The sequence below is a fragment of the Bos indicus genome, chromosome 4, assembly GCF_029378745.1.
Source record: "Bos indicus isolate NIAB-ARS_2022 breed Sahiwal x Tharparkar chromosome 4, NIAB-ARS_B.indTharparkar_mat_pri_1.0, whole genome shotgun sequence".
In the NCBI taxonomy this organism is placed as follows: Eukaryota; Metazoa; Chordata; class Mammalia; order Artiodactyla; family Bovidae; genus Bos; species Bos indicus.
Genome location: NC_091763.1, coordinates 118,424,435 through 118,448,130, shown reverse-complemented (window position 1 = coordinate 118,448,130; position 23,696 = coordinate 118,424,435). Strand labels below are relative to the sequence as shown.

Here is a 23,696-nt window from a genome sequence, read left to right as displayed (position 1 = left end):
TCCACTTTGTCATTGAAACAGTTGAATAAATCTTCATTTGATGTTCGTATCTTTTGTAAAACACTGTAGCAGACTGTATTCTCAGTTATTGGCTAAATATTGTTTCAGACGAAAGTTTCCACTAGGCAGTTCTGTTCCATTTTCTAGTCTCAGATTTTGACTTGAGCGTTCACAAATTATTTTTTAAAATCCCATTATTCAACCTTAACAACTAGCTAATGACAAAAATTGCAAGTAACTTTGAATTGCTTTTGTTTTAGCTCTTATGTTGCCTCCATTATTTATTTAAAACTCATAGCTCTCAGGGATGCAGGCAGTGCCAAGAAAGTATAAGCATCATAGTGATCTTCATAATTCTTACAGAGAATTCCGTATTTTAGTAAAAAGTGAAATCTAAGTGTAAGTGTAAAAGGGACTGCCTTTCCACAGACTAACACAAAGCTCATTTACTTAAGAGGTCTTATTTCCTTTGTGTTGCGTTATAGGACTTGTTATTGTTTTGACATCTGCTTATGGTGTGCTCATCTTGAAAATGCCGAAAAATACATTTTTGTAAGTTGATTTGTAGCTGTTGTCATTTGTATTATGGAAGTCCAACAATTTCTGTGATGTAGCCAACCTTCCATTTTATCATGTATGAAATTCACTGCACACTGTTATTTAAGATTAATTGTTAATAGTAACATATACTGATTTTATGGAATAAAATTACATGCTGAGTACCATTTTAATACAAAGAAAACAAATTAATGGCAAAATGTGCTTTTTGAAGATCAACACATTACATTCCTGAGTAGTTTGCCATAGAGATAAATAAAAAGAAGAAAAAGAAAGATGGGACAATTAAAATGCAGCTAACAAACGCCTGGCCCCAGCTGTCCAAACAGGATTAATGGAGTGTATTAGGTACAGTGAGTCATGTGGTGCTTTGCAAAATATCAACACACACTGCGTTACATGTTATGCCCAGTGGCACTGAATAGATGAAAAGAAATAAATACGTTAAACAGATTCATAGAGGCTTTTCACAGTATTAAAAAAGCACATTTCTAGACTAAAAGAAAAAGCTTTATTTCAGTATTATGGGAAATGCAAACTAGAGAGTTACTCTGTCGTCCTCTGTTAACCCTTTAGAGTTGAGTCTTTGATTTTAAGAAGATAAAATACAGAGAATTGTCATGAATATTATCCTAGTGTATAACGGGATTTTGATTTACTAGCTGAAAAGCTTATAAGACTAGAATAGAGGATGTATTTAACAACCGAATTCCAAGCTGTGAAAGTTTTCGCTCTTTCTCATTGCCTCTCACAAGGGAGTCCTGACCTTAGGGTGCTCTCATTTGCTTCTGTGAATTCAACCAGCATTCTCAGTTAAATAAGAAACCAAGGAACAAGGGAAATTATCATTTACCTGTATAAGTGCAGTTTTTCTCTTATTTTAATCATTTTTAGTAATGAGAACTTTAACTGAAAATTAGAAATATTTTAAATCCTGTATAAATAATTCATTTGATGATATTTTTGCTTCAAAAATGAAAATATTTTTTAAACAGTGTAATTTGCCAATTGCTATTGCTGCGCCATAAGTGTAAAATATAGCTTTAGAGTTGAATGCCTGGTGTGATGTGACAAACTTATTACAGAATTCCTCTGAAATAGCTTCCTATCTTTAAATAGAGAAGATTTTGTACTAATTTTAAAAATTGCCACTGAGTAGATTTTAGAAGTATATCACTTAACCACAAAGCATTAGGTTGCGAGGAGCATTTTGGCCATGTATTCTTAGCCAAATGAAATTAATAGAAAGAATAGCATTTTGTCCATGGGAAACATAAAGGATCTGTGCTTGAGATTTTTTATTCGAACTCTTTAAAACCTTTTAAAAGTGATGCCATACCAGGGGATATGATTTCTAAAGTGTTGTTTTGTTGCCTATATATAGTGTGCAGTTTTTAAAGAATCCAATGTTTTTGAGGCTATGATGTCCATATTTTTAGTAATCAGTTTACTCTTTGATATAATGAACTCTCAAGATGATTAGAGGAGATGGTTGACTAACAAAGTGAAAATAGAAGAGGCTCAAATCTAGTAAATTACCTATAGATGTCCAGATTTTCTATAATAAAATGTTTTAAAGGCAGCCGTGAATTTGAGAATAAATTTTGTGAGATTGCAGACATGTTCTTTGTTATTCTTAATCAAGAAACAACTGAGGGATTGACAGTTTTTACCTTATTCTTTATTTGAAATCTCTTAACAGGAAAAGTTTTCTCAGATACAACCAATAGACTTTGAAATACTGTTACTAATTTCTATTATGAAATTATTTTTATAGTTATGGTTTCATCTCAAAATTTTTTCTGTAAATTTTAAGTTATTCAAGGCCCAAGTGCAGATATATATTTTTATATTTAAATTTATATGGATGCTTACTCTATTAAAACAAAAAACCCCGACTTATTCTTCCAAGTCAGCTGGAATCTGTTTTTGGTGTTTCCATGTATTATTTTTCATCTGGGTCCCCTCTAGCTCATCATCTCGCAGGAGATGAAGTGGATTATTCTCTTTTGTTCCTTGATGGAGGGAGCATGTTTAGACACTGGTCCTTCGAGGGAGAGGTCCTTATTTGGGTTTTGTGAATGTACTACTAATCTTTACCCCAAGCTTTCCCTCTCCAGTGTGAATCAGAAAGAAATGATCCTTAGACATGACAAATGAGAACTCAAAAGTATAAATCATGATATATATTCCTAGTTATGACTTTCATGTAAAAGTAACTCTTAAGCCCTGTATTGAAAATTTCTTAGCAAAAAATTCTATGTGACTTCATTATATTCTGTTATATCGAAGAGAGTAATAAATGAGTGGTGTGACTAACTTTTGATTGATTACTAATGGTCTTATAACTGAACAATAAATTTGTGTATCTAGTTAGGATTTTTAATAGTAAAGAGAGAGCATTCTGTGTCAAATGTCTGAAAGAATTCAGAGAGTCACCACTGCTCACCCCTCAGCATTCACATTACCGGGGTCCACATGTCGCGTCCTTCTGATGCTGCTCTTATTTCAGAGTCCCTCCTGCCTGAGAGAAGGTTGTATTGGCCACACATTCTAAAGAATTTAGCCGGCTGTTGACATACATTCAAATCCCTTGAATTTTAATTTGATATAAAATATTTTTTCATATGAAGATAATTTCAGTTAGGATTATTCAGTTGGAAGATATAAGATGTAGTTTTTTAAATGTAAACCACAGTAAGGTTATAGTTTGCATTGAGAACCAAGACCCTCCCACCCTGACTGAGAATACTTAAGAGCACACGTGTGCATGGCCAACTCTGAGACTGAGGAACAGGCTATCTCCTCCTTTGTAGGAAGTTCTATTTTAAAATTAGTTTTTAATAAGTATGTACATGAGCAAATTCTACTTATAAAGGATATTAAAAATTAGATCTCAGTCTTGAATTCCTTATGACCACCACTTTTAATCCCAGTCCCCTCTTCAGAGTTTCCAAGAACCAGTTTAATGTGTATAGTTATTTAAAATCTTTTTCTGGGTACAAACACACACAGACACAGCACTATGTAGAAAATTGAAAACTCTCACCTGGGTATTACTTTATGTGACTCCTAACTTCAGTGTCCACCCAGTAGGAGTTAGAAGAGGTTTCGAACTCATTTCTTGTACCAGAATTCAGTCAGCTGAAAATGAATTTCAAACCAGAATACTTAGCTCTTCCTGCTCAGATCACCTCTGGCTTCCGAGTCGCCCAGTTGTGTGGGTTTTGCTCTTGTCTTAATTGTTCTGCCGCACTTGCGCTTTGTAAGCCCTCTTCTCAGATCTCCTCTCTCTTCATTTCTGGGCACCACTCACTTTTTCTCCTTCTCCTTCTCCGGCCGTCCTTCGACTGTCTCTCATTGCTCGTCAGCCTCACCCACGCACTTGCCCCCACCGCCCTCCCTGAGCTGGGGCAGCGGCCGCAGCCCTGTCCTCCACGTGGCGTCCCGCAGCTCCTCACATGGGCCGTTCCGACAGCAGGACCCATTCGTGCGTGTGTGTGCGTCTGTCCTCCCCACTCCTTCCCTCCTGCCCTCACTCCCCTCCCTTGTCCTTCCCTTTTAGTCCTCAGGCACTTTCTATACCGTGCACCAAACCAGAGAGTTGGGAGTTGCGTTAGGAACCTCCATGTCTGGTACCAACACCTAAGGGCCCTGCTGTTTTCATCTTGTTACTCTCTCTCACGTGGGGCTTCCCCGGGGGTCCAGTGGTGAAGACTCTGCACTTCCATTCAGGGGGCATGGGTTTGATCCCTGGTCAGGGAACTGAGATCCCACATGTCACACAGCACAACCAGAGAAAAAAATTTTTCTCACATTCACTCTGCCTTTCCATTTCCTTTAATAAAAGAAAAGTGAAAAGAATCAGATTTGTTTGTCAAGTAATCAAAGCAGAGGGTTGAGTGTATGGTTTTAGTTTAATATTGCGTTGTGAAGGATTGCTCATGAGCTGGGTTTTAAACACATGTTCTTTCCTCTGAGGAGAGGAGAGTAGGAAGTACGGCTGAAGCAAAAGCACTAGTGTTAGCCATTCACTGGTGTGTCTGACTCTTTGCGACCCCGTGGACTGTAGCTGAGTGGGCTCCTCTGTCCATGGGGTTCTCCAGGCAAGAATATTGGACTGGGTTGATATTTCCTTCTCCAAAGGGTCTTCCCAACCCAGGGATTAAACCCACATCTCCTGCATTGCAAGCAGATGCCTTACAACTGAGCCACCTGGGAAGCCCTAAAAGCACCAGGGAAGTGTTTAGTTTTTCAGATGAGGCCATGACATTGAGAGCTACTCTGGAAGCCCCCCATCTCGGGAGAGTTTCTCTAGGAAGAGAGTGAGTGGATCTCTATTGGAGATCTTAAACGTTCACTTGTTTTAAAATTAGTACTTTAGGTTTGTTCTTGGACTATGATTATAGTTCCCTTTCATTTAACTTTAGTTTGTGTTAAAATTCATATACATTAGTTCATCTGGACTAGTAAGTTAAATTGCCTTCACATTAGGACAAAATGTATTTGTAGCATATAAACAGTGATGACCAAAATTGATTTGATATTTACAAGCACACTTTCCCATCTCCAAGCCCACACTGGCTCACGTTGTTCCCACAACCCTCCCCAGCTCTGCTCTACCTCTCCAAGTCTTCTCATTCTGTAAAGACAGGTCAGATCCTCTGTCACGTGTGAAAGGTGTTTCGGATTCTTGCTTCAGCCTTGTGTTACACTTGTTTTAAAAAGAGAAAAAGGAGTGAAGCATTGGACACATACTCCAGTGTGTTTGAACCTAGAATACACTGTGCAGAGTGAAGTAAGCCAGGCACAAAAGGCTCTATAGTCTGTGGCTCCTCTCGCATGGGGCGTCCAGAACAGGAAAATCCGTAGAGACGAGAGTGGTTAGCGGTGGCCAGAGGTGAGGGGGCAGTGGAGAGGGCTGGGGTAGTGATAGAAATGTTTTTCGGTTAGATCGAGATGGTGGCCAATACTTGTTCTCTGGCTTGACTTGTAATCTTATCCCAAGGGTAAGTTTTTTTCTTAAATTTTTATTTGTTGTTTTTTTTTTAGCCTAGCTGACATACAGTATTAGCTTCAGATGTTCAGCACAGTGATTTGATGCTTATGTACATTATGCATTGATCCCCACCATAAGCTTAGGGTGAGCATCTGTCATACAGAGTTATTACAGTGTTACTGACCATATTCTCCATGCTGTATATTAAGTCCCTGTGGCTTATTTATTTAATAACTGGAGGTTTGTACCTCTTATCCCCCTTACATCTTTCACCCACCCTCCCACTTGCCTCCCCTCAACCTGTTTGTCCTCTGTATCTGTGAGTCTGTTTTCATTTTGGTTTGTTTTTTAGTTTCCACATATAAGTAAGATCATATGGTGTTTGTGTTTCTCTGTCTGGCTTGTTTCATGATACCTCTCGATCCGTCCATGTGTTGCAAGTGGCAGGATTTCAGGGTTTTAATGGCTGACTAATGCTGCCTTGTGTGCATGTAACTGTGTGTGTATTGTGTGTGTTACATGCCCTTTATCCATTCCTCTGTCAGTGGACACTCGGGTTACTTCCATATCTTGGCTGTTGTAAACAATGCTGAGTGAACATCGAGGTGCATGTATATTTTGAATTAGTGTTTTGCTACTCTAGCCTTCTTTTCTTTTCTGTTTGCATGAAATACTGTTTTCCATCTCCTTTCTTTCAGTCTGTGTGTGCCTTTAGATCTGAAGTAAGTCTCTAGTGAGTAGCGTATAAATGGGTCTTGTAATTCTTTTAGCTACCGTATGCCTTTTGATTAGAGCATTTAGTTCATTTATCTGTTTTAAAATAATTATTTATGGGTACTTATTTATTACCAGTTTGTTAATTGTTTTTAAGGTTTTTGGGTAGTTCTTTGTTTCTTCATTTCTTCCCCTCCCTTGTGATTTGATGACTTCGTTTAATGTTATATTTGTATTTCCTTCTGTTTAGTTTTCATGTATTTTTACTGTTTTTATATTTGAGGCTAATATGATATTCATGCATAACAACCTCCTCTGTATAGAGCAGTCCATTTTAAGTTGATGGTTGCATCAATTTGAGCAGTTTGTAAAAGCACTGCATCTTACCCTCTTCTTCCTCACACTTTATGTTTTTGGCATCACATTTTATATCTTTTTATTTTGTGTGTCACTTGACTATTGTTTTAGATATGGATGTTTTTCACTACTTTTGTTTTTTAACCTTTATGCTAGCTTTACTGGAGCTTCCCAGGTGGCTCAGTGGTAATGAATCTGCTTGCCAGTGCAGGAGATGCAGGAAATGTGGGTTCGACCCCTGGGTTGGGGAGATCTCCTGGAGGAGGAAATGGCGACCCACTCTAGTATCTTGCCTGGAAGATTCTATGCATAGAGGAGTCTGGTGGGCTGCAGTCCAGGGGTCACAAGGAGTCAGATGACTGCGTGCATGCCTGCTGGCTTTACAGGTCACTGAGCCATTACCTTTATGCTTGCCTTTACTGGTGAGATTTTTTTTTTCTTTTATAATTTTCTTGTTTCTAGTTATGGCTTTTTCTTTTCCCTGTAATGAAGTACCTTGTTAAGCCAGTTTAGTGGTGATGAACCAACTTTCTTAGCTTTTGCTTATCTGGGAAATTATTTCTTCTTCAATTCTAATAATCTTGCTGGTTAGAGTATTCTCGGTTTTGTCTTTTCCCTTCAGTACTTTCATATATTATACCAGTCCCTTCTGGCCTGTAAAGGTCATACTGAAAAACCAGCTGAACTGTGGGGGTTCCCTTGAATGTGATTAGTTGTCTTTCTCTTGCTGCTTTTAAGAGTCTTTCTTTAATATTTGACATTTTAATAATAACGTGGCTTGGTTTGGGTCTGTTTGGGTTCATCTTACTGGCGAGCACATCCTCCACCCCTCTCCCCCACCAACGTTTACTCATGCTCTGATGGATAGCCCAGCTCCCCTCTTTCTCCTGCAGTGACAATGTGTTCCTACTCCCAGTGCTTCCGAGACGTGTGCCGTTAGATTAACGTCCAGCCTCTGTGCGCTGGCACAGCACGGCATTTATGCCCACCTGTGTGTCCCACTCAGTGCTGCAGCCCTGGTTCAGGTTGTGACAGGGGCGCTCTTCTGATGTGCTGGGGTAAGAATTGAATACAGCTCTGTCCATGAGGTCGTTGAGTGTGTTACTTTGTGGTGAATAATTTCATCACCACCTATTCCCTGGCATAACCTAACATGTCATTTGAGAGTCATCTCAGCCATTAACTCCACAGATAAAGTTTTCCTTGAATTTCTCCCCCTTTAAGCTCCCTCCTGCATACTCCCATAATACTTCTCTCTGCTGCTGCTGCTGCTAAGTCGCTTCAGTCGTGTCCAACTCTGTGCGACCCCAGAGACGGCAGCCCACCAGGCTCCCCCGTCCCTGGGATTCTCCAGGCAAGAACACTGGAATGGGTTGCCATTTCCTTCTCCAATGCATGAAAGTGAAAAGTGAAAGTGAAGTCGCTCAGTCGTGTCCGACTCCTAGCGACCCCATGGACTGCAGCCTACCAGGCTCTTCCATCCATGGGATTTTCCAGGCAAGAGTACCGGAGTGGGGTGCCATCGTCTTCTCTGGATACTTCTCTCAGTCCTCTGCATATCTGCCGTGTCACTCATCACACTGTATTCTGACTGCTCACGTTTTGCTCCACAAAACTGTGGTCTCCTTAAGGAAAGCCGTGGTCAGGTGTACCCAGTGTCTGCATGTAGCATTTAGGTCATGTGTGTGCAACAAGGAACTCATGTGCTTTTCAGTTTTCCATTTTACTTAACTGTACAGAGACATCCATGAAGGGAATAAATGGCATACATACCTACTTGTAACTCTTACAGTACTGTGTAGGGTTAGGAATATGATAGGAACTCAAAAATACTGTAAAATGTGACTCATACCACAACAGCAAGTACAGAAATAAAGAATTTCTAATTAAATCTATTTGGCACAGCCATACACTAATATATCCACGCATGGTATGGAGTGTATAGTGTGAAGCCTGTTAAATACATTTTAACAGCTTTATTGAAATAAATGAAAATGACATATTGTAAACTGTACTCATTTTAAGTGTGTAATTTGATAAGTTTTGCCTTAACGTGTGTGACTGTGAATCTGTCACTGCAGTCAAGACAGCGAGCAAGTCTGTCGCCTGCAGATGCTCCCTTCTGGCCCTGGGTAGCTCCTCCTCATACCGTCCCCCACCTCCCCAACCCCAGTGTCCCCAGGCAACCACTGACCTTTCTGTGACAATAAAAGTAGTTCACATTTCCTAGAATTTTTTGTAAGTAAAATCACTTACTATGAACTATTTTTGTTTCTTTAACTCATTGTATTTAAGATCAACCCATGCTATATGTGTCAGTAGTCTATTTTCTATTATTGCATTGTTTGTGTATATCACAATTTGTTTTTCTGCTCACCCACTGAAGGACATTTGAGTTGTTTACAGCTTCTGCCAAGTCACTTCAGTTGTGTCCGACTTGTGCAACCCCATGGACTGCAGCCTACCAGGCTTCTCCGTCCATGGGATTCTCCAGGCAAGAACGCTGGAGTGGGTTGCCATTTCCTTCTCCATTACAGCTTCTAGCTACTATTATAAATGAAGCTGCCATGGACATTCACATCTAAGTCTCTGATTATATGAATTTAGACTTTCATTTCTCTTGGGTAGTAACTGTTAATAGAAATGGAATGCCTGGGCGTATACTTCAGTTTTAAAGGAATGGCCAAACTGTTTCAAAGTGCTCATGCCATTTTTATGTCTGCATCACAAGTGCATGAAAACTCTGCATGAAAACTTCTTCTGCATCTTTACCAATACTTGGTATAGTCAGTCAGTTTAAGGTCAGCCCTTCTAATAGGTGTGTAGTGAACTTAACTTGAATTTCCCAGATGACTAATGTGCTCATTTGTCATCTGTATATTTTCTTTGATGAAATATTTATTCAGATCTTTGTCTCGTTTTAAAAATTAGGTTGATTTTCATGTTGTTGAGTTTTTTGTGCTATTTACATATTCTGGATAAAGGTTCTTTATCAAGATATGTGATTTGAAAATATTTCCCCCATTCAGTGGCTTGTCTTTTTATTCTTTTACCAGTATTTTAGAAAGTACAGATGTTCTTAATTGGATGAAATCAGATTTACCAAATTTTCTTTTATGGATTGTGCTTTTGGTGTCATATATACTAAGTCTTCCTCTAACCAAGGTCACATAGATTATCTCTTGTGTTTTCTTCTAGAAGCTTTATACTTAGGTCTGTGACCTATTTTGAGTTAATTTCTGTATATAGTATAAGGTATGAATTAAAGTTTATTTCTTGGCATATGGTAACCAATTACTGAAGCTTGAGAATTCTCTTCCACTCAGTTGCTTTTGAAACTTCGTTGGGAACCAGTTGTCCATCTATGTGTGAGTGTGGGTCTCTTTCTGAACTCAGTTGTGTCCTATTGATGTCCTTGTCTTTACACTAGTACTACACCATCTGGGTTAATGTGGGCTGATGATGAGACAAAAAGATATGGCACTGAAAGATGAACTGCCCAGGTCGGTAGGTGCGCTGTTGGAGAAGAGAGGAGAAATAACCTCAGAAAGAATGAAGAGGCAGAGCCAGAGCAAAAACAACACCCAGCTGTGGACATGACGGTGATGGGAGTGAAGTCCATGCTGTAAAGAGCAATATTGCACAGGAACCTGGAATGTCAGGTCCATGAGTCAGGGTAAATTGGAAGTGCTCAAACAGGAGAAGGCAAGAGTGAACATCAATATTTTAGGAATCAGTGAACTCAAATGGACTGGAATGGGCGAATATAACTCAGATGACCATTATATCTACTACTGTGGGCAAGAATCCCTTAGAAGAAATGGAGTAGCTATCATGGTCAACAAAAGAGTCTGAAATGCAGTACTTGGATGCAATCTCAAAAACGACAGAATGATCTCTGTTCATTTCCAAGGCAAACCATTCAATATCACAGTAATCCAAGTCTATGCCCCAACCAGTAATGCTGAAGAAGCTGAAGTTGAATGGTTCTATGAAGACCTACAAGACCTTCTAGAAGTAACACCCAAAAAAGATGTCCTTTTCATTATAGGGGACTGGAATGCAAAAGTAGGAAGTCAAGAAACACCTGGAGTAACAGGCAAATTTGGCCTTGGAATACGGAATGAAGCAGGGCAAAGGTTAATTGAGTTTTGCCAAGAGAACGCACTGCTCATGGCAAACACCCTCTTCCAACAACACAAGGGATGACTCTACACATGGACATCACCAGATGGCCAACACCAAAATCAGATTGATTATATTTTTTGCAGCCAAAGATGGAGAAGCTCTATACAGATCAGGAGAAGACCAGGAGCATGACTCAGATCATGAACTCCTTATTGTAAAATTCAGACTTAAATTGAAGAAAGTAGGGAAAACCACTAGATCATTCAGGTATGACCTAAGTCACATCCCTTGTGATTATACAGTGGAAGTGACAGATAGATTCAAGGGATTAGATCTGATAGACAGAGTGCCTGAAGAACTGTGGACGGAGGTTCATGACATCGTACAGGAGGCAGTGATCAAGACCATCCCCAAGAAAAAGAAATGCAAAAAGGCAAAATGGTTGTCTGAGGATGCCTTACAAATAGCTGAGAAAAGAAGAGAAGCAAAAGACAAAGGAGAATGCATTTGAATGCAGACCCCATTTGAATGCAGAGTTCCAAAGGATAGCAAGGAGAGATAAGAAAGCTGTCCTCAGTGATCACTGCAAAGAACTAGAGGAAAACAATTGAATGGGAAAGACTAGAGATCTCTTCAAGAAAATTAGAGATACCAAGGGAACATTTCATGCAAAGATGAGCTCCATAAAGGACAGAAATGGTATGGACCTAACAGAAACAGAAGATATTAAGAAGAGGTGGCAAAAATACACAGAAGAACTGTACAACAAAGATCTTCATGACCCAGATAACCGTGATGGTGTGATCACTCACCTAGAACCAGACATCCTGGAGTCCAAAGTCAAGTGGGCCTTACGAAGCATCACTCTGAACAAAGCTAGTGGAGGTGATGGAATGCCAGTTGAGCTGTTTCAAGTCCTAAAAGATGATGCTGTGAAAGTGTTGCACCCAATATGCCAGCAAATTTGGAGAACTCAGCAGTGGCCACAGGACTGGAAAAGGTCAGTTTTCATTCCAATCCCAAAGAAAGGCAATGCCAAAAGGAATGTTCAAACTGCCAGACAATTGCATTCATGTCACATGCTAGCAAAGTAATGCTCAAAATTCTCCAAGCCAGGCTTCAACAGTACATGAACCATGAACTTCCAGATGTTCAAGCTGGATTTAGAAAAGGCAGTGGAACCAGAGATCAAATTGCCAACATCCATTGGATCATCGAAAACGCAAGAGAGTTCCAGAAAAACATCTACTTCTGCTTTATTGATTATGCCAAAGCCTTTGACTGTGTAGATCACAACAAACTGTGGAAAATTCTTAAAGAGATGGGAATACCAGACCACTTACCACTTATGTGCTGCAGTCTATGGGGTCGCAGAGTCAGACACGACTGAGTGACTGAAGTGGAACTGATGATGAGACTTGAAACCAGGTACTGTGAGACCTTCAGCTTTGTTCTTTTTTTCAGAATGGTTTTAGTTATTCAAAGGCCTTTTGCATTCCTATATAAATTTTAAAAATAGCTTGTCATTTTTCAAATAAATGTCTGTTAGGATTTGGATTTGGATTGTGTTTAGTCTGTAGAACAAACTGGAGAGGATTAACATCTCTACAGTATTGAGTCTTTCAGTCCCTGAACACTCTGTACTTACTTAGTTCTTTGATTTGTCTCACCAGTTTTTGTAGCTTTTTGTTTACATCTTGCACATTTGATGTTTTTGTGAATGGTGTTTTTAAAAAATTTAGTTTCCAATAGTTCATTTGTAGTACATAGAAATGCAATTGGTTTCTTTATATTGATCTTTTTCAGCATTGCTCAGTTCATTTATTAGTTCTATTAAATCTGTTTTATAGGTTTCATTGAATTTTTTACTTTGATGTTTATGATTCTGTGAATAAAGACAGTTTTCCTTCCTCCTTTCCAGTACAGATGCCTTTATCTGCTTTTCTTGTCTATCGCATTGAGCAGAGACTACAGTGCAGTGTTGAATAGAAGCGGTGAGGGCAGGTGTTCTTGGCTTGTTCCTCACTGTAGTGGGAAAGCATTCTGGTTTTTACCACTAACTGTTATTAGCTGGAGTTTTTGTTACTTTGTTTTGGTAGACGCCTTTTACCGGTTGAAGAAGTTCCCTTCTTGTCCTGCTTAGCTGGAGTTTTTTTAATCAGGATTGGATGTTGGATTTTGTTAAATGCTTTTTCTTCCTCTGTTGAGATAATCATTCTCTTTTTTAGTCGTTGATGCCGTGTTCATTTTTTTGGTTTCATTTGTTTTCCTTTCTGTTTCATTTTGAATAGTGTCTGTTAATAATGTCTTAAAAGTCTACTAATCTTTTCTTTTGCAGTGTCTAATCTGTCATTAATTCCATCTAGTGTATTAGTCATATCTTGCATTGTAATTTTTCTCTGAAGAAGGTTAATTTAGGTCTGTTTTATGTCTTTTATGTCTCTATTTATCAGGTTCAATCTTCTAACTTCTAAAGTGTAAGAAATATGGTTATAATTGTTTTAATGTCCTTGCTAGTCATTTTGTCATCTGTGTCATTTCTGGGTTGGTTGTTTTTCCACAAGCCAGTGTGTTCGTCAGTCAGTGTGTTCGTCAGTTCCTAGCTGAATACTCAAGAGAGGTCCTCTGTCTCCCTCCCAGGTTCCCACCCTGTGCAGCTGTCCAGCCACTGTGCTGTCCCAAGCTCCAGCGCGCCTCTTTACCTCGGTGAGGCGGCTGGATTCTGTCCCTCTTCCTTTCCACTCTGCATTCAGGAAGCCCTCTTTAGGTAGGAGCTATGGCAGACAGCAATTCATGGGGTTGCAAAGAGTTGGACACGACTGAGCGACTGAACTGAACTGATGGCATTCAGAGGACTACGTTGCTTGTTTCTCATCTCTTAGCATCATTGACCTTCATTGCTATATGTCCAGGGTCTTGAATACCACAAGTTTGCATATTTTGTCCAGTTTTTTGATTAATGAAAGTGTGAGAGACTGTCTCCTTTATTTAGCTTTGGCTGGACTCCGAAGTCAATGAACATATTTCTAATTGATGTACTATAATGAAAACTTGTTTGCAGAGTAAGACTGGTCAGATTTAAAGTCTTTCCTTTAACAACATTGTCTTCCATTACCCCTAAAAAGTGGGACCTCTTGTTAGTTTTAGAATTTTTGTGTGTGTGTGAATAAATAAAACAATTTACAGTGAGCTTATTTACATTAGTCCTGAAATTAATGATGTTCATGATTAATTATGGATTTTATTATTTTATATTCTTTAAGTCACATTTAATTTTTGATACTGTGTAGGTAAATTTTATATCAAAAGCCTGGTTTTAGAGAAGGGAATTTAAAAATCTAGTCAAGATAATAATTTATACTAACTATTATGGGAATCCAGAGAGGGGGAAAATGTGTTAATCCCAATATTTTATCAGAGAACATTCAATTTATAAATTTGCTTTCTATAGCAAAATGTATGTGCTCTTTTTGGCAGTCTTTCATTAAAGCCATGGATATTCATGGCAGTCATTTGTATGATATGCCAGCAAACATGATTTATTGAGAAAGTTACTTTAATGGTCCTTTTAGTGTGTCAAGCTTTATATATTCTCTCACAACTTCTTGCTAGTTAAGGAACATGAATATGCTTGCTAAAAGTCAAAGTTGACTCAGGTGGGCTAACAAACGTAAATTCTCTTGACTCATACTGCAGGTGGAGTAATCAGCTCTGTCTTGAAGTGAGGTTTTGTCCTTAGTTCTTTTATAGGTATGGATAAAGAAAAGATCTTTATTCAAGGAACTATGCATAAGACATTTTCAGTTTAATCCTAGTGCAGGGAGCTGATTTCGTGGTTTATTGTGAAGAGTATTTTATTGACAGATAATTCAGATAATGTTACCATATGCTTAGCTGCTGCTTACTAACTGAGCTTCTTACCTGGTATATCTTTTAAAGAAATGAACTTCTGAATGGAAATAAACTTTTCAGTGTTTGACTAAGAGAGTTGTAGTTATTGTTGTTCAGTCGCTCAGTTGTGTCTGTCTCTGTAACCCCATGGACTGCAGCATGCCAGGCTTCTCTGTCCTTTACCATCTACCAGAGCTTGCTCAAACTCATGTCCATTGAGTCGGTGATGCTAACCCACCATCTGATCCTCTGTTGTCCCCTTCTTCTCCTGCCCTCAGTTTTCCCAGCGACAGGGTCTTTTCCAATGAGTCGACCCTTCACATCAGGTAGCCGAAGTATTGGAGCTTCAGCTTCAGTGACAGTCCTTCCAATGAATATTTAGGATTGATTTCCTTTAGGATTGACTGGTTTGATCTTCTTGCAGTCCAGGGTACTCTCAAGAGTCTTCTCCAGCACAATTCAAAAGCATCAATTCTTTGGTGCTCAGCCTTCTTTATAGTCCAACTCTCACATCCATACATGACTGCTAGAAAAACCATAGCTTTAATAGACAGATCTTTGTTGGCAAAGTAATGTCTCTGCTCTAATATGCTTCCAGTGAGGAAGCATCTTTTAATTTCATGGCTGCAGTCACCATCTGCAGTGATTTTGGAGCCCAAGAAAACAAAGTCTGTCACTGTTTCCATTGTTTCCCCATCTACTTGCCATGAAGTGATGGGACCAGATGCCATGATCTTCATTTTTTGAATGTTGAGTGTTAAGCCAACTTTTTCATTCTCCTCTTTCACCTTCATCAAGAGGCTCTTTAGTTCCTCTTCGCTTTCTGCCATAAGGGTGGTGTCATCTGCATATCTGAAGTTATTGATATTTCTGCTGGCAGTCTTGATTCCAGCTTGTGCTTCATCCACCCTGGCATTTCACATGATGTACTCTGCATATAAGTTAAATAAGCAAGGTGACAATATATAGCTTTGACGTGCTCCTGTCCCAGTTTTGAACCAGTCTGTTGTTCCATGTCAAGGACAGTTAAATAACATTAAATAATTAAAATTATCTTATGGTTAATAGTATTTTAAAATTTGCTGCCTTAGTACCCTTTTATGTCTTTCAGAAATAGAGATTTTGAAGTGTTTTACATTTGTACAAGTCTTTATTAACATGTCATTCACCCAGGGGATTTTTGCAGAAATTTGTGCCTGTGGCTGACTATTTGTTATGTAAGTGAATAGTGAAACACTTCGATCAATATTTGGGTAACAAAAGACATATTAATACATCTCTGGTCAATAAGTTGTTAAAACTTTTAAGTATTGCTGTTTTTTCTTAAGTGTTGGTATTATCAATAAAAAAGTACACTAGTCCAAATGGACTTTCAGTCACCCAGTTGTGTCCATCTCTTTGCGACCCCATGAACTGTAGCATGCCAGGCCTCCCTCCTGTATATATATATATGTGTGTGTGTGTGTGTGTGTGTGTGTGTGTGTATATATTTATTTATATATACTTATATAGGCTATTCCATCCAAAAGCAGAATACACATTCTTTTCAAGTGCCCAAGGAACAGTCTCCAGAATAGATCACATGCTAAGCCTCAAAACAAGTCTTGGTAAATTTATGAAAATTGAAATCATATTAAGCATCTTTTCTAACAGCAATGCTTTGAAACTAAAGAGCAGCTACAATCTTTAAAAAATTCCTGAGGCTTCCCTGATTTGTCCAGTGGCTAAGAATCCATGCTTCCACTGCAGGGGGCGTGGTTTTGATCCCTGCTTGAGACCCCACATGCTGTGTGGTGTAGCCAAAAGATAAATTCTCTGAATCACCTTTGCAGAGAAAATAAAAGTATATTAAAAAACAAACAAAAAACTTCCCAGAGCACAAACATATGGAGGCTAAGCAACATGTTCCTAAGCAACCAATGGGTCACTGATGAAATCAAAGGAGAAATTTTAAAATACCTATAGACAAATGAAAACAGTGAGCCAAAATCTGTGGGGTTCAGGAAAAGCAATTCTAAGAGGGACATTTATAGTGATACAGGCCTACCTCAGGAAACAAGAAGAATTTCAAATAAAGAATCTTACAGAGAAAGGAGAGCAAACAAAACACAACATTAGTAGAAGAAGAGAGTCATGAAGAATCAGAGCAAAGATAAATGAAACTTAAGAAAAGAGAAATCGATGAAATTGAGAGCTGGTGTTTGAAAAGAAACAAAATTGATAAACCTTTACTCAGACTGATTACGGAAAAAATGTGAGGGCCCAAATAGCAGAAATTATAAAGAAGACATTACAGCCTACGCCACAGAACTACAAAGGATCATAAGAGATTACTAAGAAGAACTGTATGCCCCAATAAAATGGACAGCCTAAAAGAAGTGGACAAATTCCTAGGAGTGTACAGTCTCCCAAGACTGAACCAGGAAGATATAGAAAATATGAATAGGTAGTTACTAGTAATGAAATAGAATTAGAAATGAAAACTCCAACAAACACAAGTCCAGGACCAGACGGCTTCACAGGTGAATTCTAACAAACATTTGGAGAAGAGTTAACACCTATCCTTTTCAAACACTCCAAACAATTGCTTAGGAAGGCACACTGTCACCCTGGCATCCCTGGTATTAAAATCAGACAAAGATACCACACACAAAAAAATTATTGTCCAATATCACTTGAGTCAGCGTGTGCAAAAATCCTCAACAAAATCTTAGCAAAGTGAATTCAACAGTACATTAAAAGGATCGCACACTATGATCAAGTGGGATTTATTCCAGGGATGCAAGCAAGGATGGTTAAATATCTGCAAATCAGTGTGATATATCAAATTAAGAAACTTAAAGTATGCAAATCATATTGCTTATCTCAGTAGATACAGAAAACTCTTTTGTCAAAATTCAGCATCCACTTATGATAAAAACTCTGCACAAATTGGGTAGAGGGAACATACCTCGACATAATAAAGGCAATATATGATAAACCCACAACTGACATCAAACTCAGTGCTGAAGAGTTGAAAGCACTTCATTAAAGATCAGGAACAAGATAAGGATGCCCACTCCTGCCACTTTTATTCAACACACTAGGTGAAAACCTAGTCACAGCAGTGAGACAAGAAAAAATAACTAAAAGGAACCTAAATTAGAGAAAAAGTAAAACTATCACTGTTTTCAGGTGACATATACTAATAGAATCCTACAGACACTGCCAAAAAACCACTAGAGCTTATCAATGAACTCCATAAAGTTCCAGGATGTAATATTAATATATAAAGATCAGTAGACAGAAATCTGTTGCATATCTCCACACTAAAAACAAACTATCAGAAAAATTAATTTAAAAAAGAATCCCATTTACCATTGTATCAAAAAGAGCAAAATACCTAAGAGTATATCTAAATAAGGAGATTAAAGATCCATGCTCAGAAAACTATGACATTGATGAAAGAAATTGAAAGCAACAAAAACAGATGAAGGGAAATACAATGTTCATGGATTGGAAGAATTAACACTGTTAAAATGACCATACTACCTAAGATAATCTACAGATTCAGTACAATCAAAATACCAATGACATTTTTCACCGAAGTAGAACAAATAATTCTAAACTTCGTGTGGAACTATATAAAAGATACTGAAGTACCAAAACAGCTTTGAGAAAGAAGATTAAAACTGGAGGTCAGTGTGCCCTGATTTTAAACTATACCACAATACTACATCCATCAAAACAGCATGGTACCGGCACAAAAACAGACATATGTGTCCATGGAGCAGAATAGAAAGCCCAGAAACGAATCCATCCACCTATGGTCAATTAATCTGTGACAGAGGAGGCAAGAATATACAATGAGGAAAAGAAAGCCTCTTCAGTAAATGATGTTGTGAAAAACTGGGCAGCTACATGCAGAGGAGACTGAACCATGTTCTCACATCATGCACAAAAATAAATACAACACAGGTTAGAGATGTAAATGTTAGACCTGAAGTCATAAAACTTCTAGAGGAAAGCATAGGCAGTATTCCCTCTGACATTGGTCTTAGCAGTATTTTGGGGAGATCTGTTTCCTCAGGCAAGGGGAGCAAAAGCAAAAATAAGCACATGGGACCACAGCAAACTAAAAGGCTTTTGCACAGTGAAGGGAACTCAGCAAAATGAATGGCTGCCCACTGGATGGAAAAGATATTTGCAAATGATACATCCAGTAAGGAGTTAATATCCAAAATATTGCAAAGGATCAATGCCAAGAAACCAAACATCCCAGTCCAAAAACGGGCAGATTTAAATAGACATTTCTGCAAAGAAGACATACAGATGGCCAAAAGACACATAAAAAGATGCTCAGCATCATTAATTATTAGAGAAATGCACATCAGAATTACACTGAGGCATCACCTCACACTGGCCAGAATGGCCATCATCAAACAGTCTATATATAAATGCTGGAGAGGGTGTGGAGAGAAAGGAACCCTCCTGCTCTGTTGATGGGAATGTTGATTGGTGCAGCCATTGTGGAGAACAGTATGGAAGTTCCCTAAAAAACTAAAAATAGAGCTACCATATGATCCAACAGTCTTACTCCTGGGTAGTTTTCTGAAGAAAATGAAATCCCTAATTAGAAAGTAAATATGTACCCCTGTGTTGATTGCAGCGTTATTTACAGTAGCCAAGATTCGGAAGCAGCCTCAGTACCCATGAACAGATGAATGGATAGAGATGTGGTACGTACACACACACACACACACACACACACACACACACACACACACACAGGAATATGACTCAGGCATGAAAGACTAACATATTGCCATTTGTGGCAACGTGGCTAGACCTAGAGGGCATCATGCTTGATAAAATAGGCCAGATAGAGAATGACAGATACTGTGTGACTTCACTCACATATGAACTCTAGAAGACAAAAATGAGCAGCAAAACAGAATCAGAGTCACAGACACAGAGAGCAGACAGGTGGTTTCCAGGGCTGGGTGGTGAGTGGGGGAGAAAAATAGGTGCAGGAGATGAGGTCTGCAAAATTCACAGGATCTCAAATGTACAGTGTGGAGAATATAGTCAAAAACTAGATGGTGATCTTCTGAAATGTATAGAAATACCAAATCACAGTGTCACGTCATAGGAACTTGGATAGTGTTTTAGGTTGATTATACTTCAAAAGCAAACTCTTAGGAAAAAAGATTGGATTTGTGGTTACCAGAGGCAGGAGGTAGAGGAGGGGGAATTGGATGAAGGTCATCAACAGGTACAAATGTCCAGTTATGAGATAAATTGTAGGGACATGATGTGCAACATGACAAATACAATTGTTTGCTGTGTGTTATATAGGAAAGTTGTTAAGGGAGTGAATCCTAAGAGTTTTCATCCCATGGAAAAAAATTTTGAAACTTTTAAAATTTTGTATCTGTTTGAGGTGATGAATGTTCACTGATCTGATCTTAATAATCATTTCATGGTATATATGAGTTAAAACATGCTGTACGTGTTAAACTTACGCAGTGATAAGCTGGAAAAGAAATAAGTACAATTTACAATTATTACTGTGACAAAATCCTCTTAGACATTTTAGAAAAGTGTTTATTTAAGACTTCTTTTTGTCTATTAGAAGATTTTCAGAATTGAAGAGCTTTGTAGTACTTAGCTGATATTATATTTCTAAAATGTTAAATTCTGAACAGCAGTCTTCTGGAGCTCACTCCTATAATCTCTGATGTTTTGTCTGAAGCCTCAGTGCGTCCACAGTAGCACCAGGCTTCTCGGTTTCTGTCTGAGGCCAACCTGAGGTGTCTGTGGCCAGAGCCTCTAACAAGAGGGGTTGCTCTTCTCATGTTTCCCACTGGGTCTTGACCTGCCTCTCCAGACACCAGGGTGAGCCCACTGAGAAGTTCTAGTGAAAGCACCTTTCCATTGTTCATAACGTACCTTCCAGTCTCACTGGGTGAATTCTCACCTACTGCCCCTGGCTTCCCTCTCATGGGGTGCGTGACACACAGCAAGTTCTGGGTGACTCTGAATTACTAGTTGGCATGTAGCAGAGGTTTCCAAAGTAGAGTTGGTTTCCCCATAAATTCACAAAGTAAGTCATTGGGCTCTGTGGAGAAGCTATCAGAACTTGTATTTATTTTTATTGCTATAGTTTTTTAAGTCTTTCTTTTGTGTATAAAATAATATATAGGTCAGTGAGTAGTGTGTATATAGTTTTCAAATAAAATACACATGTAATAGGTATGTATACTCTGATTTTATTTTTGCTAATGGTAGTGTATGATCAAAAATTTTTGAGACCAGATCAGACTTGCATAGAGCATCTGGGCAGGGTTACCCTGTGACTCGTCAGCTCCTCTTCAAAGGAGCTTCCTGATGCCACAGTGGTGCGTGTGCGTGCGTGCGTGCCTCACCGCACGCTCAGGAGGCTTGGGCTCTAAGGACCGAAGATGCTTGTCTGGGGTCCCCGGGCCATGAGCCCACTGAAGTGTGTTTTGGGAGGACTGCATCTTGTTTACAGTTAACTTCATTTGAAAAATAATATATATAATTAGACACATGTTCCTTTTAACAAAGTCTTAGTAAGTCTTCACTCAGAGAAACTGCCGCCGAGTCGGTGCCATGACCTCATGGTGTGACCTACGCTGTATGTGCTGCTAGGGTCCGGGTCCCTTCTACCTTCTTTGAAAAAGCACGTTATTGTACGTTTCCATTAATCTTGTATTTCCTTAAACTACTTTGGTAGAGTATTGTCTCTCAGATTCAGATACATTGGCCCTGGATACGTGTGGTTACACGAGACCTGCTTTTTGATACCTGCTCTTTTTCTGTCATGTCCACGAGCTACTTTCATAGAGTCTGTCCAGATAAGAGGTGATGGGATTGCGTTGAGTGGGGATGAGAGTTAAGTTTGAAAGTTAGCTGATGAGGTGACATTGAGTTTAGTCAAAGCTGTTCTTGAAATTCGTAGGCCACCCATAAAATGAGAGGTGCGTGATTTTGGATATACAGGGCCTTAGTGGTTCAACTTGATATGGCCATGGTGAGCTCTCCAGCTTCTTCCTTAAAGAACATCAGTAGTCCCGTCACCTCTCACTTGACTGACCATTTGAATGCTGTTTTACTTTATTTATTTACCTGTCAGTAGTCAGAAAAATCCTTCCATATGCAGACTCTTTCCAAGAAGTATTGAGCCGAGGGCATGTACTTGTTGAATACAATGACTATTCAGACTTTTAAAAAAATAAGGCTTGTTTTTTACATGTTCCAGGTGGATTTAAGTGGTGATGCATATAGAACACAACTGCAGTGCGTTTCTAGCGCACACAGCGCTCACACTGCATCTCAGCCTTGGCCATTCATCCCACAGGACTGTAGCCTCCAGTTCACACATGTGATGTGTGTTTTCTTCCCCCTGGAGAGGAACCACTCTGTTTATTTGTTAAGTAGTAAGTTTTAAGTATGTGCAAGGCATTGCTCTGGGTTCTGGGATCATAGGGCTAAAAACAACAGAGTCTCTGTTCTTATAATTCCGCGGGAAGTAGGCAGTAAATGAACCACAAAGGAAAAGAAGCATTTCAGATAGTGTGTGCCTTGAAGAAACATTGTCAGGGTGGAGGGCCTCAGCAGGTCAGCTGTTGAGGGTAGAGGAGACAGGTGGCCTCTTGGAGGAGCTGGCATGTGAGCAGGGCCCTGTAGGGAGGTGGGACAAGCGTTGGGGCGGGAGAGAGTTTGTCAGTGTCTCTCCCATCACAGCCTCATTTCCTGTTTTGGGGAGTGGCTGCACCCACTCTCCACACAGGAGCAGCACAGCGGGTTTCTTGTGGATGCAGGAGAATGCTGAGCGAGTGACCCGTTTCAGCTTCGCTGCTCACCGCTGCCAGAGACTGACGCGTGGACAGTTGCTTAGGCTGACTGTGGTTGGCCGCAGGACCATGACTGTCTGTGGTAACCGAGGATTCCCACTAACAGAAATGAGGAAGGCCATGGAATTTGGTCTGATTTGTACTTTATCTTGGTAAATATATATTTATATAAATAGATTGTACCTAATTCATTAAGGGCTATTTTATTTATTTTAACAGGAATCACTAGATTTGACCTGCTTGGAGACTTTGGAAGGTTTAACTGGCTGGGAAATTTCTATATTGTGCTGTCCTACAATCTGCTCTTTGCTATCGTGACCACACTGTGTCTGGTCAGAAAATTCACCTCTGCTGTGCGAGAAGAGCTTTTCAAGGCCCTAGGTAATCCTGAGGTTTATGGGTACTTTTTCTCTCTTTCCACTTTAATAATTTTAGGTTTTCAGCTAATTTTAAGTCTTTACCTATTCATTTTCCAGACGTGTGAATCCTTCGAGGTCACATTCCTGAACCCACTGCTTATTGGTTATGTTCTTGTATAAGATTACTTCATTAAGCCTCATCTTTCTCATCTATAAAACAGTGATAATATCATCTTCAGAACTGTTGTGAATATTAACTAAAATAGTTCTTGTCAGGGCCTAAGGGAAGTCCTGACACCCGTGAGAGCTTAGCAAGCAGTAGCTCTTTTATTATGATGATGAGAGCAGTTGTGATGAACTGTGAGGTGCAAGGCTTATATTCTGGTAATGATGCCTCTTACTATTTTTTAGTTTAAGATTTTTTTTGAGAATTGGATTTTGTAAGTTTCAGGCTGACCCACAATTACAGTTCTCTTCATAAGTCAGATAATAATTTGGAATAAAAATATTAGTGTTTGGCATTAATAAGAGAGAGGGCATTTATTATGTATTCCATGAGTCATATGCATTGAGACAGTATTAAAAACTCATAGATTTGGCTAAGCTATAAAAGGTATAGATGTCACCCATGACCGTATTTTTCATGCTTAATTCAACATTAGTGATAAGCATATTTCAGGCTTTGTATTTTGGGAATACCAAGACAATATAAACTGTCTTGCTTTTAAACCTTCTTGGGTTTAGGGTGTGTAATTTTATAAAAGAGGGGAAAGGTAGTGATTTATGGTTAGAAAGTCCTGACGTTAGCTCATTTACCTGAATTGACACCAT

The 23,696-nt window shown here is 39.0% G+C and overlaps 1 protein-coding gene across 7 annotated transcripts in view; it reads left to right on the top strand.

Annotated features, from left to right (window-relative positions):
* LMBR1 (limb development membrane protein 1) overlaps window positions 1-23,696 on the top strand; it is a 136,394-nt gene that overhangs the window by 108,123 nt on the left and 4,575 nt on the right. For 5 of the 7 annotated variants that reach the window (XM_019959376.2, XM_019959375.2, XM_070788490.1 and 2 more), the window contains one exon: window positions 22,726-22,887. The exons of 1 other annotated variant lie outside the window; for it this stretch is intronic. In XM_019959376.2, the coding sequence (XP_019814935.2) occupies window positions 22,726-22,887 (162 nt within the window). One more of the 7 variants, XM_019959377.2, reaches the window with a different exon arrangement.